This window comes from Heterocephalus glaber, unplaced genomic scaffold, assembly GCF_053883595.1.
Source record: "Heterocephalus glaber isolate CG9 unplaced genomic scaffold, H.glaber_assembly_v1.0 deba00001720, whole genome shotgun sequence".
In the NCBI taxonomy this organism is placed as follows: domain Eukaryota; kingdom Metazoa; phylum Chordata; class Mammalia; order Rodentia; family Bathyergidae; genus Heterocephalus; species Heterocephalus glaber.
In genome coordinates this window covers 2,861,890-2,878,464 of record NW_028258433.1, presented here as the reverse complement: position 1 = coordinate 2,878,464, position 16,575 = coordinate 2,861,890, and the positions used below count along the sequence as shown (strand labels likewise).

Here is a 16,575-nt window from a genome sequence, read left to right as displayed (position 1 = left end):
TTAATTTTTAGATAGACAAATTTAGCCATATCTTTTTTTAATTTTCTGGCATTTGCATCATGTTTAGAGAGAGCTTCCAGGAAGAGAGAGAGAGAGAGGGAATTCTCCTAGTAGTTGGATAATTTTTTCTTTTCTTTTTCTTTCCTTCTTTCTTCTTCCTTCTTTTTTACCATTTTACACTGGCTTATTTCATCCATCTGGAATTTATTTTTAATGGAAAAGTAACATACAAATACTTTTCTTCATATTTTGAGTTTTCAGTAACATTTATTTAATAAACCACTTTCTTGTGTAGTTTTGTACTGGCACTTTTATCACATGCTAAGTTCCTGCGATGAGGGGTCAGACATCATCATTTGCCTATATGGGACAAAAATGGCTCAACAACAGAAAGAAGCCAGCAAGAGCACTTACTTGTGTGACAAAGGCTGAGTATGGGCTGGCAAGAGTGTGAACAGCAGTGCTGCACATGTACATGGAGCCCACTTCCTTTCACAGACTTTTCTCCAGTGAGCCTGCCAGGAGCTCACAGAAGGGAGAGAACACCCTTCACAGCACATGCATTGTGTACAGCAACTGCTGCAGTGTCGTAGCTTCATCACTGGGACAAGATATCCCATACCCAAAAGTTAAAGGAATAAAGGTTTATTTTGGTTTATGATTTTCAGAGATTTCACTCCATGGTCAGCTGGCTCTGAGGCAGAATGGCATGACAGAGGGGCCTGGTGGAGGAAAAGCTGCTCATCTCATGGCGACCAGGAAGCAGAGAGTGAAGGGAGCGCAGAGAAGGGAGAAAACCCTTCCAGGCCACACTTCCCAGTCACTGGCCTCTTTCAAACTAGTCCTCACCTAAAAGCAAATCAGCTGTACAGCCCCTCTAATCCAGTCATGTTTCAGAGAGCCTACCTTTGAGTGCATGAGGCTTTGCAGGGGGTACAGGAAGATTCCAAATATAAACCATGGTCTTCAGGAAGAGCATAAAGTCCCACCCAGGCCTCTCTCATAGGAACAAAAGTCTTACTCTGCTGGAGGAGGAGAAGTACCATGGCCCTTAGGGTCAAGGTGAAAACCCATGGAAGCCAGGGGAAGGGAACAGAAGGTACCCTCTGTCTGTGTAAGAAGGGCAAGAATAAGTGCTGGGGCCAGAACTATAGCTAGGAAAGAAGTAAGGCTCTTAGAGGGCCATACCCTGAGACTCAAGAATATAGCGCCTGGTTAAGAATAAGGCTTCCCTAGAGAGCACCCCAACCTCAAGTCTAAAAAGCATTGAGTAATCAGTAGCAGTAGAACACTGCAGGGAGAACCATAGGAGTGTGGAAATATATCACACTAGAAAGACCTAAAGCTGAGCACAGAACAGAAATTGAGAAACACCTTCTAGAGTTTCTGCTCTAAATATAGGTATTGTTAGAGGAATTTGAAGACTACAGTGCACTCAGGGTAACCATGGTGGTATGGTGGAATATTTGTGTCATAAATCCTTACCCCAAGGTGAGAGTATTAGAAAGTAAGGCCTTCAGGAAGTAATAAAGCTTGAAAATTCAGTCCTTGTGAATATAGTGTTCTTATAAAACAGGTTGAAGAGAGCTCTTCAACCCTTTCTACAACGTGAGGACACAGAAAGGTGAAATCTATAAATTAGGCAATAGGCCCTCACCTGATACTGAATCTGCTATTGCCTTGATCTTAAGCTTCTCATCCTCCAGAATTGTGACAAATACATTTTCATGATTGTTTATAAGCCTTTGAGTTTATGATATTTTGATGTACCATCCAAAATGTACCAAGACACATAGCCAAAACAAACCTCAAGCCCAGTTTGACTCTTGACACTTACATTCACAGTAAACTACCAACTAGGAGAAAAAGCATGCCCATTTCTTATGCATGAAAACTATTCATCCCATTCTAGAACACATGAAAAGTCAATTTATAAATCAACACACTGCCAAGAGGCAAAGCAATCAATAGAAATAGGCACAGATATGGTACAAATATTGAAAATCCCTTACAGAGAACTTTAAGTAACTATAATTATTAAAATGTTAAAGTCTCCAACTGAAAGTTGGACAATATGTACCATCAGATAGGTAATTTCAGTACAGAGATGGAAACTACAAGAAAGAAGCAATTGGAAATGTTAGTAACAGAAATTCATATGGCAACAGAGAAGAAGAACTCCTATACTGGGCTGGACAGCAGACTTTACACAGACAATAAAAGAATCAGTAAACTTAACAAAGGTTTATTAGAAGTGAACTTCAATAGACACTTCAATAATCGGAACATAAAGAGAAAAAGCTATCAGAAAGTAATAGAACAAAGCATCCCAAGAACTGTGTGGTGATCTCAAATGATGGGTACAGTAATTGGAATTAGAGAAGAAGAGAAGAGAGAAGGGCAGAAAAGTATTTGAAAAAACAATGGCTGGGAATTTTCCAAATAAATGATAGACACCAAATCATGTATTTAAGAAGCTCAGAGGACATCAGACAAGACAAATACAAAAATCAACCAAACAATAAAAAATTTCACATTATATTTAAACTGCTGAAAATAAAAGAAATTTTGAAGACAACCAGAGAGAAAAGACGCATTACAATAGAGGCCCAACAGATTTCAGTAGACCCTTGTTAGAAGTAACACAAACAGCAAGCCAATAGAGTGACACATTTAAGAGTCTGAAAGAAAATCTGTCAGATGGGAATTCTTTAACAAAAATTATCCTTTATAAACAAATGAGAAATAGAGAGGTTTTTTTTAGACCAACACAAAGTGAAGAAAGTTTGAAACCTTTAGGGTATTGAAGATAATTCTAAAAGCAGCTAAATTCAAATCCACCTGAACTTCTAAGTTAACACAGGAAAAACTAGAAATGTTTAACAAAATTCTTTAGGAGGAGGAATATGATATCAGATCTATGCAAAGAAATAAAGAATACTGCCATATAATAAATGGTCTTACAAAAATTTCTAAAATACAATTTAAAAAGTAATATAAACATGTTTGTAGCATATTTAAAAATAAAACTATGGTAACAATATCACAAAGTCAAGGAAAGAAAAGTTTATAAGGACTTTAAAATAAATGTGAAGTGGTAAAATATTATTTGGTAGTAGAATCTGATTAATTCAAGATGTGTATTAGAAAAACTAGGGCAACCACTAAAAAAATTCGAAAAGCAGCATAAATCATAAGTTCATAGTGGAGATAAAGGTGGAATAATAAAAAAGTCACTGAATTAATCAAAGAGGCCATAAAAAATAAAAATGAACAGAGTACATATGTTTAAAAAAATATATGAAGATGAAAGATTTTAGTCCAACCATATAATAAGTACATTAAATGTGAATGGTCAAACTCTGTCAATTGAAAATTAGAGACTATCAGATTGGATAAAAAAGCCTCTCTATGTCCCATCTACAAGAAACCCATCTGATCTGGGATGTAGAGGTTCTTCACATAATAAGATCAAGTCTAAAAAACATAGCGATGTGTTTGCATCTAATAATAGAACTTCAAAACTTGAAGGAAAAAACTGATATAACAGAAAGGTGAAATAAGTAAGTCCACAATTATAGTTGAAGACTTGAACATTCTTTTCTCAATAACTGATAAATCAAATAGACAAGAAATCAGTAAAAATACAGAAGTTTTGAACTACACTATTGATAAACTTAATTATTTTAATCGAACACTGTACCCAAAGGAACATACACATTGTTTGCACAGATGCATGGGGAGGGGAAGAGAGAAAACAAATTAGGCATATTAGAAGTAAAAGAGGGACCATCAATATGCGAATCATAGATATAACCCATAGTTAACCCTAAGGAAATATAGGAATACTATAAACAATGCTATATTTGTAAATTTGAGAACTTAAATGAACTGAGTGAATTCTTTGGAAGACATAAACCGGTTAAGCTCACTCAAGAACAAGTAGGTGGGCCAGGGATTTAGCTCAGTGGTTTTGCCGCCTGCTGCGCAAGTGCAAGGACCCGAGTTCGATCCCCCAGTAACAAAAAAAAAAAGAACAAGTAGGTGAGCCAGGTGTGTGCGAGCACATGTCTGTAGTCCCAGGCACTCAGGAGATTAGGGAAGAGGATCAATCAAAAGCAGGAGTTTGGGGCCAGCTGGAGCAACAGATTGAGACCCTGTCTCAAAAAGAAGAAAAAGAGAACTAGAATAGTTTATTTAGATAATGTCTATTTAGAAATTGAACTTGTAATTTTAAATTCTCACATACAAAAAAATGCAGGATCAGATGATTTTATTAGTGAATTCTAGCAAATATTTAAGGAGGAAATAACACCAGTTCATACAATCTCCTCCACAAATAGATGAGGAAGGATTCCTTTCCTCCTCATTTTGTAAGGCAAGCATTACTTTGATACCAAAAGCAGACAGAAAATGCAAAAAGGAAAAGTACAGACTAATATCTCTCATGAACATGTAAAAATCGTCTAAAAATTTAGTAAATTAGTAAATTCTACAATTTATAAAAAGGATTTTCCCCAGAATTGGAAGGCTCTTTTGACATTAAGAAAATCAACATTAAATCTTCATATTAAAAGACCAAAGAAGAAAAGCCACACGATCAGCTCAATATATTCTGAAAAAGCGTTTGGAAATATTCATGATTCATAATTAAAGAAAGCAAAACTCTGAGTAAACTAGGAATAAAAAGAAATTTCTATTTCATCTGTAAAAAGGCATCTATAGAGCACTCACAGTTAATACCTACTGGTTTGGATAAATGTCTACCAAATGCCTGTGTGTTAGGGGCTTGGTTACTAGCTTTGGTACTCCTGGAAGATGGTAGGAACTTTAGGAAGTGGCGCCCAGTGGGAGGAAGTTAAGTCACAGAAGTGCACCGAGGAAAGGAATAATATTAGGTCCTGACCCTTCTTCTCTATGTTGCTTCCCAGCTGCAGTGAGGTAAGAGGCTTTGCTCTACCATGTGCTCCCCACCAAGATATACTGCCTTGCCACAGGCCGAAAAGCAATGTGGCCAACCAACTACGAATGAAACCATGACCCAAAATAAACATTTATTCAAGTTGACTTTCTTAGGTATTTTTGTTACAATAATGGAAAGCTGACTAGCATGACATCATACCTAATGTTGAAAGACAACATATTTTCTCCCAAAGTTGAGAAACAAGGCAAGTGTTCTCTCTTGTCCCTCCTATTCATAATTGTACTTGAAGCTCTAGCCAGGATGATTAAACAAGCAAAGTAAACTAGGGACATAGAGATTGGAAAGAGAATAAAAGAAATAAAACTACCCACAGATGACATAATTTTATACATAGAAAATCCCAGAGAATTTATAAAACTATTCCTAGACTAACAAGTAAGTTTACCAAAGTCATAGAATGAAATATCAACATACAAAAATCACTGGTATTTCAATACACTAAATAAGTGAGCAACTGGGATTCACAATTTAAAACTCAGTGTTATTTTTGATAGCACTTCAACAATGGAATACTTTGATATAAATTTAATAAAATGTTCAAGATCTATAATCACTGATAAAAAAAAATCAAAGACCAAAATAAATAAAAGGAAATTTAGGATTCATGGATTGAAAGACCAAAATTGTATTAATTCTCCTCTTATTTGATCTATGGATTCAATAAATTTCAACTTTAAACTCCAAGAATGTTTCTTCTGGGTATATATCAACAAGCTAATTCCAAAATTTGTATAGAAAAGAAAAGAAACTTGGATAGCAAAAGCAATTTTGAAGAAAAACACTATCTGATTTTTAAGACTTCTAAAATTATAGTAATCAAGACAATGTGGTATTAAAGGATAGAAACATGGATCAGTGGTAGAGATTTCAAGTATAAACCCACTTAAAGACACTGAACTGATTTATTGACAAATATGCAAAAAGATGAATTCAATGGAGAAAGGGTAGTCTTTTAAACAAATGATGCTAGAACAACTAGACAGCCACATATAAAATAATAACATAAAATACGGTAAACTTCAACCCATGCTTCACAACTTATACAAAAATTAACTCAAAATGGACCACAGATCTCAGTGTACAACCTAAACCTATGAAACTCTGAAAAGCAGAAAAAGAAATCTGCATGACCTTGGTTTCAGCTTTTACTCTACTAAAAACTCTGTTAAGAAAATGAAGAGACAAACCACAGATTGGGAAAAAATAAACTGCAAATTATATTTCTGAAAAAGAACTTTCATAGTATTATAGTGAGAAAAATCTCCAAACTCAACAATAAAAATACAGACATCCTAATGTAAAAAACTGAGCAAAAAATCTGAATAAATTTTTTTTCAGAGAAGATGTATGGGTTATAAATAGTCACGAAAATTTTATAAATATCATTCTAATTAGAAAAATGTATATTAAAACCACAAGGTGATGCCATCACACACCTATTAGAATAGCAACCAGTACAAACAGAAAATAAAAATTAACTATACCAATTGCTCATATAGGTATAGTGCAACAGTAATTGTCATATGGTGCTGGTGAAATGCAAAATTGTACAGCATTTTTGAAATGGTTGAACACTTTCTTGTGCAGTTAAATAAGCATATAACACAGTAAGCCCACTCCTAGATATTTGCCCAAGGAAAATGAAAACTCTGTTTGCATTAGTCTCTTTTCTGTTGCTATAACAAAATACCTGAGGCTGGGTTACTTATAAAGAAAAATGGTTTATTTAGTTCAGCATTGGAGGGAGAAAGTATAAACAACATAGCTCCAGTTCTGGTGAGGGCTTCCCTGGGTACCTCAATGCATTGTATACAACATGTTGATGAGGATGCAGGAGACAGGGAGAGATCACTTGGTGAGAGAAGAAGCCAGAGGGCCACAAAGGGCCTGGCTTGAAACCTCCCACTAGACCCCACTTCTTAACCATCCCATCACCTCTCAACATCACGAGGCTGAAGACCAAGTTCCCAATACATGAACCCTCGGGGGCATGTTTAGTCATCTTCTGTCTTAGTATCAGTCAGTGTTCTGTCATTATGACCAAACACCTGAGATAAGCAACTTAAAAAGAGGAAAAGTTTAATTTGGCTCATGGTTTCAGTCCTTGGTGGGTTGACTGTGTTGCCTGTGGTGGCAAAATACATCATGGAGGGAGTGCACCAGATATGGAAGCTGAGAAAATGAGAGAGAGAGGGAGACAGAGAGGGAGAGGGAGAGAGAGAGGGAGAGGGAGAGGGAGAGAGACCAGAGTCACAATCTCCCCCTTGGAAGGCACACCTCCAATGATCTAACTTTCTTCCACGTGGACCCACTTCTTAAAGGTCCCACCACATCCCAGTAGCACCTCAGGCTGAGGACCAAGCCTCCATTCAATACATGAGCCTTTGGGGAACATTCCATATCCAAACTACAGCACTTTGCTCACAAGCAAACCTGTACCTGACACAGCAGTTTATTCATAATTACCCAAACCTGGAGACAACCCTGATGTTCTTCAACCCATGAACAATACATAAACTGTGGTATGTGCAGCCATGCTCAACAATAAAAGCAGCAAATTATTTTTAACAGCACAATAGAATATCCAAATCATTTTGCTAAATCCAGGAAGCTACAGAAGGTTACACATGGTATCATTTTTTTAATATTACATTCTAGAGAAAGGAAAACTATAGGAATGAACACCAGAATTATCATTGCCAATGCTGAGGTGCATGTCAATGATGGAGTAGCAGGAAGAAATTTAGAGGGGATTTTGTGAGAATTTTAACTAATCATTTAGGAAGTCAGGGGTCCTACTTGGTCATGGAGATAGACAGGAAGCTTAAGATGTATCCACAAACATGTCCACATGGCCTAAAACTTAAGTCCTGCACAAAACTTTCTCAAAGTTGGAAAAAGAATTAGCATAAAACCAAACCATGTTCATGGGTGATACATAACTTGAATCAACAGAAATCTGGTACATAATAACTAGAATATAAGAGTCCAGGCTTTTAAGACATATGAAGGTACCCAAGGCATGACCAGACCCTTGCTTCTTTGGCCTCCTTTTACATACTTGTTCCTCCATCTCTGTTCTTGGTCAACACACTAGGCTTCAGGCACACCACCTTCTTCAGGTTGCTAGAACACTTTAAGATCTTTCCTGCCTCAGCATCTTGCTTGGTGCTCCTGAGGCCTGGAAAGCTGTTGCCCTTTTCTTCACATGGCAGACTTCTCTTTAAACTTCAGCTTAAATGATGCCTCCTCAATAGGAGCCTCTTGGTCTCTTCCTCTAGAATGTAGGCTCTTTACTTGTTTTTCTTATTCTATTATTCTCATGGCCTAAAATACCGCCTAGCACACAGTAGGTGCTCAATAAACATGGCATGAAAGGGCTGCTCAGTTTTCTTAATGTTGAGTTCAGGATTCTGGTAGAATATGGATACTGGCTTTGGACTGAGTGTTGTGAGGATGATCAGAAAGTCCCACTACACAAACATTAAGAGAGAATCCATGTAAAGTTCTGGGCTGGCTACTGCCATAGTCCTAGCACTTGAAGAAAGGAATGAAAGCAGCTTAATGCTCAAGTGCTAGTCAAAGTCTGCAAAGGGAAAGAGGGCAAACCTCAGCTGGTAAGTAGGAAAGTACTCATCTAGAGGAAGAATGATTGTATAGTACTGTATTGGTACAAAATAGTAGCAAAAAGCAGGACAGATTCAAATGATCCATAGAAAACCTCACTGGTGGCAGGAAACTGAGAAAGCATACTGCCTCTCTACAAGAATCCTGCTGGTTATTGTTATTCAAGACAAGAATTCCTGTGTTGGAAACTTAATCCTCAAATCATATGTTGGTAGTACTTGGAGGTGGGGGCCTTGGGGAGGTAATTAAGTTTAGACGAGGTTATAAGGATGGAGCCTCCAAGATAGCATTGCTGCCTTTATAAGAAGAGAGGGTCCCAAGTACACACTCCTTTGTGCTCACCATGTGATCCCTTCCACCATGTTATGACACAGTAATAAGGCCTTTACCAGATGCCAGCACCTTGATATTGGATTTCCTAGCTTCCAAACTGTGAGAAATAAATTACTCAGTCTTGAGTATGGTGTTATGGCGGCAAAGAGTAGACTAAGATAAGGACACTGGAGAATATCTGAAGCTGCTAATTCTCTGGAGATCTGGATTAGGTACAAAGCTTTACCCTCTTTGAACCCTTATACTGTGCTGGAACAGTAGGTTCTGGGTTATGGGAGAAGGAAGTCTCTGCTGGATCCCATGAGATAATCTCAGACTCAAAAATCTTGGTGGGTGCTAGATGGGCAGATATGAGAGGATCTCTCCCAGTACAGGTATACATTTGCTACTTGGGGTTTCTAGATCTGTCCAAGATTGGTCATCCTAGCGAACCTACTGGGGGGTTAAATAGTGGGACAGAGTTTTTCCAACCTGTGCAACCAAGAAAATTGCATCTTGCAGATGGGACTTGTACCTGCACATCAGCAGAATTCCTTCTCTTATCCCAGCTTCTTTGGGGCTTATCCACAAAACAAAAGCCAGCCACCCTCCCCCTGAACCTCATTTTCTCTGGTCAAAGAGACTGCAGTGGGCTGATCTGATCTGAGGCCACAGATAATTCAGGCAACCCACTTTTAGGCACTCTGTAAGCTGAGGGAGAAGAGAAAGCCCACAACAAGAAAAGGTGGTCCCAATTAAGATACAGTCAGTGGAGAAGGCAAAGAATATGTTAAAAAGATGTAAAACACCACAAAAACTGCAGACTAATTAAATTGTTTTTAAGATATATAGCACCATAATAAGTATAATATAAAATTCAGGCACAATTTCTAGAAGTGCACTAAAACAAAGTTATTAAAAAAGACTAGAAGTTAAGGAGTTTATACCAAGCAAATGCAAAGGAAAAAATAAACTGGCATGAATGGGAACCTTAATATCATTTGAAATAAAATTCAAGGGCTGAGAATATATCTTGGTGTTAGAGACATTGCCTAGCATGCAGGAGACTATGGGTTCAAGCTGCAATACTGAAGAAAAAAACAGCAATTCAAAGCCAAAAGCATTAAATAGATCAAAGAAACATGTTGTATTAGTCAGCTTCCCAATTCCTCGGACAAAATACCCACCACCCATGCCTTAAAAGAGGTGTTTCATTTGACTCACAGTTTCTCTGGATTCAGTCTATGGTTAGCTGGCTCCAAGGCAGAAACATCATGGTGGAAGGGCGTGGTGCAGCAGAGATGCTTAATTCATGGTGGTAGGGAAGCAGAACAAGGGAACAGTGCCAGAGAGGAAGAGGCAAAGGAGCAGATATGGTACCCAAAGTCCTACCTCTAGGACCCAACCAGACATAACCTGTAAGAGTCCTTTATTAATCTCCTCAGTGGCTCCCAAGCCAACTGAGTTGACACAATTAAGCTTAACCCTAACACATGTAAACATGAACACAAAATAAAGAAAAAGCTTATCAATGAAGAAATTCTGTAGAGAACATAAATAAATCTTAATAGAATAAATAATATAGCAGCCAATATCTCAGAAATCTAAGGGAAAATTAACAAAAGCATTAATGGTGAGATAGTCTTAATATTATTTCAAAATTTCACAGGTCAAGTATATAATTAAGGCAAAGATATGAAAGATTTGAAAACACAATAAACAACTTATGCTCTTATATCCATGTGACACACAAATAAATCATATATTTTATTAATAGCATTAGAGAAAACTGATAAGCTTCCCAAAGCAGATTTTTTTTTGGTACTGGGGATTGAACTCAGGTCCTTGCGTTTGCACAGCAGGCGGCGAAACCTCAGAGCTAAATCCCCAGCTCCCCAAAGCAGATTTTATTTTATTTTACTTCGCTCAAAAATAAATCAACCATGAAAAGATTTTTTTAAATGTTCTAATTATCAGGAAATTAAGAAATTTCTTCCATATAACTCCTGGTTCAAAAAAGACATCAAAATAGAAAGCACAAGTATCCAAAAGAGGAAAAAAACATCAAAATGTATCAGAAACATGTAATGCAATATTCAGGGGGATATTTATAAGCTTAAATATTTTATTGTTTAAAAATAAAACAGTGAAATGTATAAACTCATGACTATCACAACATATCTGAAGCAACTTGCATCTTATGTATCCTTGATTATTGACAAAATGAATAGATAAAACACTTGTGTTTCCACTAATCTTCAGGTTTTCTTCATCCGAACTATTTTCATTTCTTCCCTTTGTTGATGTCACAGTGAGAACGGATAAAGCGGTCAAGTATTTGTCTGTCTGAAAATTATAAGAAAAACAGGAAGAAAATTTCCATGCAGGTATTAAAATACTAAAGAGAAAAATTCTAGGAAGGAGGCTAATACCTGATAGTAGTACCATATTCATGAATTTGATAAGAATTCAAAAGAATCAAAGGACATTATGTCTAATACCTAAAGGTACATAGTTGTATAATCATTAAGAAGGTAAACTCAGTATTCAAGCGATCTTCAGCCTTATTGAAAAGAACATGGATTTTAGAGAGAAACACACTAAAGTTTCAGCTCTTCCCTGCCAAGAATGCATGGGTCATTTAACCTCTCTCCTCCTTCATTTCCTCGTCTGTGAATAGAGATCATGGTATGTACCTTGCACTGTTGTTGGAATGGATTAAGGACACTGTATATGAAGCACCTACACAGTGCCTAGCCCAACAAAGACTGTTAATAAATAGGGGCCTCCTCCTTCATTACTAGATACTCAGTAACAAATGGTGATGACAAACAATGGAGACTGGTTCCAAAGTTTGCGTAGAAGCCAGGGATGTTTTCTATCCCTTGGCATTATAAGGATAGAAATTTGGCAGGCTTTGCTATCCTTGAGCACTAACTGACCCTGGGAAAGCTCTTCAGCTCCCTCCCTCCATTTATTCTTCTGTGAAATGAAGCCCTCTGCAGTGTTTCTGAACACTGATGACTCCTTAATTTTAATAACGTACTTTGTAAAAAATAAGAAAGAAAAGTAGAGTGGAGCTCCAAAACTTTCTTATTCCCAGACATTCTCATCTGTGTATCCAAAATCAAAAAGAAACAAGTCCAAGTGATAACATATTTCCCTGCTTAATATTCATGATATCCTGTTCAATATCAGAAATGCCACTTGTCGTCCATAAGCCAGGGGTGTGTGTATGTGTTGTGTGCATGCATTCCCTAACATATGAGAGTTCTGATTGCTCCGTATCTTCAACAATTAATCTTATTCATTTTAAGCATTGTCCCTAGTTTTAAACTTTTAAGATTTTTATTAAAATAAGCATTAATTTTTTTCAGGTACCAAAGATATGCATATCAGATGAATCAAGTTTGGCATCCATCAGTTAAAAAGTGTCAAATTTAATGCCAATTTAACTGTTAAGTCTAATTCAAATGCTACCCATATTTATTGTGCGTAAATACAGATTCATGTCTCTGTGGTTTTATGTTGTTTCTTCCTTCAGGAATGACCTTACCTCTCATGCAGATTCATCTTTAAGACTTAAAGTACACCTCCTTTGAGTAACCTTACCTCATTCCCTGGACTTACAGAACTAGGAGTATCCTGCACAGCCTTCTCATATAATCAAATTGATTATAACTTTGATTAGAACTTGTGATAGTACAGCTCTGTATAAGTTTTCCATATCAGACAATGAGCTCCCTGATAAAATGGGGCTTTTATCCATATCTTATATCTAGTAATCATTATAGGTATTGAATCAATGAAGTTTATTAAGTAAATAAATGTATTATTTTTTTCCCTTAAATTCTTTTATTGGTACATTTTAGGTATACAATACTTTTACATTTATACCTGAACATGACGTACCTTGGTTCTTATTTTTTTCCCTATTACCTGTGTGCCCTTTACCCCCTCCACCCTTCTCTATTTACATAGATTTTGTTTCCATTATTTTTCTTTTCTCATAATTTTTCCTTTCCCTTCTTTCCTTTCCGCTTTGCCTCCCACCACCCCTACACCTTTGGACTTTTTCCTATTTCAAATTATCAATTATTCATTTTAATCATTTGAATCCTTATTTATACTTTCAGTTTTTCACACTAGAGAAACTATTTGGTATTTACACGTGTGTCCTATTTATTTCACTTAAGAGGATGGCCTCAATATGCATCCATTTAGCTATAAATGTCTCTACTTCTCATTCTTTATGGCTGAGTAGTACTCCATTTTATAAAAAAAACACATCTTCTTTATCCAGTTTCCAGCTGATGGGCAATTGGGCTGTTTCCAAGTTTTAGCTATTACAAACTGTGCTGCTGTAAACATGGGTGGACATATATCACTATGGTATGATTCTTTTAATTCTTTTGGGAAGATACCCAGCAGGGGAATACCTGGGTCAAATGGGACTTCTAGTCCTAGTTCTTTGAGGTATCTACATATGGATTTCCACAGTGGTTGCACCAGTTTATACTCCCACCAACAATGGAGAAGGGTTCCTTTCTCACCACACCCCTGTCAGCATGTGAAATTGGTTGATTTCTTGATAGCAGCCATTCTTTCTCTCAGTGTTGTTTTCATCTGTATCTCTCAAATGACGAGTGATGTTGAACATTTTTTCATATGTTTGTTTGCTGCTTTTTCTTCTTTGTCTGAGAAATGTCTGTTCATTTCAGATGCCCATTTTTTAATTGGGTCTTTGAATTTGCGGGGTCTGATTTTTTCAATTCTTTATACATTCTCGATAGTAGACCCTTGTCTGAGGTACAGCTGATAAATTTTTTCCCACATTGTAGGTTGTCTCTTAGCTCTGTTGGTGGTTTCTCTTGCAGTGCAGAAGCTTTTTAATAAGATGAGATCCCAGTTGTTGATTCTTTGTGCTAGCTCCCATGCTAGTGAGGATTTGTTCATAAAGTCTTTTCCTATGCCAACATCTTCAAGAGTTCTACCTAACTTATCGTCCAGCAAGTTTAGTGTTTCTGTCTTAATATTTAGATCTTTAATCCACTTCGATCTTAGTTTAGTGCATGGTGATAGGTATGGATCTAGTTTTAATCTTTGGCAGGTTGAAATCCAGTTTTTCCAACACCATTTATTAAATAGGCTATTTTTCCTCCAATGAGGGTGGTTGGCTTCTTTGTCAAAGATGAAGTGGCTGAGTATCTCTGGAGTTGTTTCTGCATCTTCTAATCTATTCCACTGATCCTCAGGTCTGTTTCTTTGCCAGTACCATGCTATTTTTACCACAGTAGCTTTGTAGTATAATTTCAAGTTGGGGATTATGATACCCCTAGCCATATCTCTGTTGCCTAGAATTGCTTTTGCTATTCTAGGTTTCTTCTGATTCCAAATGAATTTTTGGATTGTTTTCTCTAGTTCTGTGAAGTATATTGTTGGAATTTCAATTGGCATTGCATTAAATCTATATAGTAGTTTTGGAAGTATGGCCATTTTCACTATATTGGTTCTTCCTACCCAGGAACAAGGGATATCTTTCCATTTTCTTATATCCTCTTCGATCTCTTTTTTCAGAGTGCTGTACTTTTCAGTATAGAGGTCCTTTGCTTCCTTTGTTAGGTTTATTCCTAGATATTTCATTTTTTTAGATGCTATTGTAAAAGGAATTATTTCCCGAATTTCTCTCTCAATGGGTCTTCTATTTGCATATAAGAAGGCTGTCTTTTTTAAGTGTTGACCTTGTATCCAGCTACTCTGCTGAAGCTGTCAATTAGGTCTAGAAGACTTTTGACTGAGTTTTTTGGGTCTTCTATGTAAAGTATCATATCATCAGCAAACAATGACAGTTTAACTTCTTCCTTTCCTATCTTGATTCCTTTTATTTCTTTCTCTTTTCTAATGCTGTGGCTAATGTTTCCAGAACTATATTGAACAGCAGTGGTGATAGTGGGCATCCTTGTCTTGTTCCTGATTTTAGCATGAAAGTTTTCAGTTTTTGACCATTTAGTATATGATGTTGGCTGTTGGTTTTTCATAAATAGCCTTAATCAGGTTGAGATAAAGACCTTCTATTCTAATTTTCTGTACCGTTTTTATCATGAATGGGTGTTGGATTTTGTCAAATGCCTTTTCTGCATCTATTGAGATGATCATAAAAACCACATCTTCTTTATCCAGTTTCCAGTTGATGAGCACTTGAGCTGTTTCCAAGTTTTAGCTATTACAAACTGTGCCGCTATAAACATGGGTGCACATATACCACTGTGGTATGATTCTTTTAATTCTTTTGGGAAGATACTCACCAGGGGAATAGCTGGGTCAAATGGGACCTCTAGCCCTAGTTCTTTGAGGGATCTCCATACTGATTTCCACAGTGGTTGCACCAGTCAATAAATGTATTCTTCATACGGAATCACAGGCTAGGGAGAAATCCAACCTGGACAGCCATATTCATGGAAATTTTGGTTGGAGGAAGGAAGGGAAAAGAGCTGTAACTGGCGAAGTTCACAGAAAACCAGATTTCAGATAATTATCTTAAGTGACTAGATGATACAGTCTTTACCATGGATGGCTAATCCTAAGAGTAAGCTTCTGGGTGGTCTGAATCGGACTTAAGGGGCAAAACAATTTTTAAAATAGATTGGCTGCTAAAGACATCTAGTTTAATACTATCAAGCTCTAAATAAATTGAATATAAGTTAACCACCCCTTATCTGAAATGCTTGGGACAAAAGAGTTTCCTATTGGAGAATTTTTTGGATTTTGGAATATTTTCATAAACACAATGAAATATCCTGTAGATGGGACCCAAGTTTAAACATGAAGTTCATTTATGTTTTATATGCACATTATATACACAGCCTGAAAGTAATTTTACAAAACATTTTAGTGTGCCTGCACTTTTTTTTTAAACTGTGACCCATCGCATGAAGTCAGGTTTGGAATTTCGGCCTGTGACATCATGTCAGTACTTCCAAAACTCTTGATTTCTGACTTTGAATTAGGGATATCAACTTGCACCAAATACTGGCAACCACAGAGTTAATGAAAACAGAAGGTTCACCTTCAGCTGCTCTCTCCTCCTCGCTTCTTCTTTTTTTCTTCCTGAAGTTCTCTCTATCCCTGCTCAGCCTGCCATCTCTCCACCCTGACTTGGGCTGTTACCTAAGGGGAAAGTCTTCTCTCCCCTTCCCTTCCCTCTTCCCTCCCCACCTGCCTCCCCCTCCTCTTCCTTCCTTTCCTTCTCTCTTTCTCTCTCTCTTTCTTTCTCTCTTTCTTTCTTTCTCTCCTCCTTCTTCTTCCTCCTCTTTTCTTCCTCTCTCTGTCTCTCTTTCTCTCTCTCCAGACCCTTGTCTGTCTCTGTCTCTCTTTCCATCTCTCTCAAAATGTTCCTGTTCTGGACTCCTATTCTATCAGGACCTGCTACCCATAAAAGAATCATCCAGTAAAATAATTTAAGACGTGTTGATAATTCAGTCTTAGACATCTGCCAGGTATTTTGTACTCTGCCTGTAGGCTTAACCCCACCACAAAAGAGAACTGCTGAGATATTCACCAGTAGAAAAGCATTTGTCATTCCTGACAGTAGAAAAGGACATGAAGTTTGGGACATACAGACTCAAAAGAAATCTCCTACTTCCTCTGTTACA

General features: G+C 37.0%; 1 protein-coding gene across 6 annotated transcripts in view; it reads right to left on the bottom strand.

Moving 5' to 3' along the window:
- Positions 1-16,575, bottom strand: part of Tex26 (testis expressed 26) — a 44,219-nt gene that overhangs the window by 2,754 nt on the left and 24,890 nt on the right. For 4 of the 6 annotated variants that reach the window (XM_021236306.2, XM_013075838.3, XM_021266527.2 and 1 more), the window contains one exon: positions 6,634-11,269. The exons of 1 other annotated variant lie outside the window; for it this stretch is intronic. In XM_021236306.2, the coding sequence (XP_021091965.1) occupies positions 11,208-11,269 (62 nt within the window). In that variant the 3' untranslated portion in view covers positions 6,634-11,207. Of the gene's footprint in view, positions 1-6,633; positions 11,270-15,228; positions 15,363-16,575 lie in introns of those variants that run through there. One more of the 6 variants, XR_002398312.2, reaches the window with a different exon arrangement.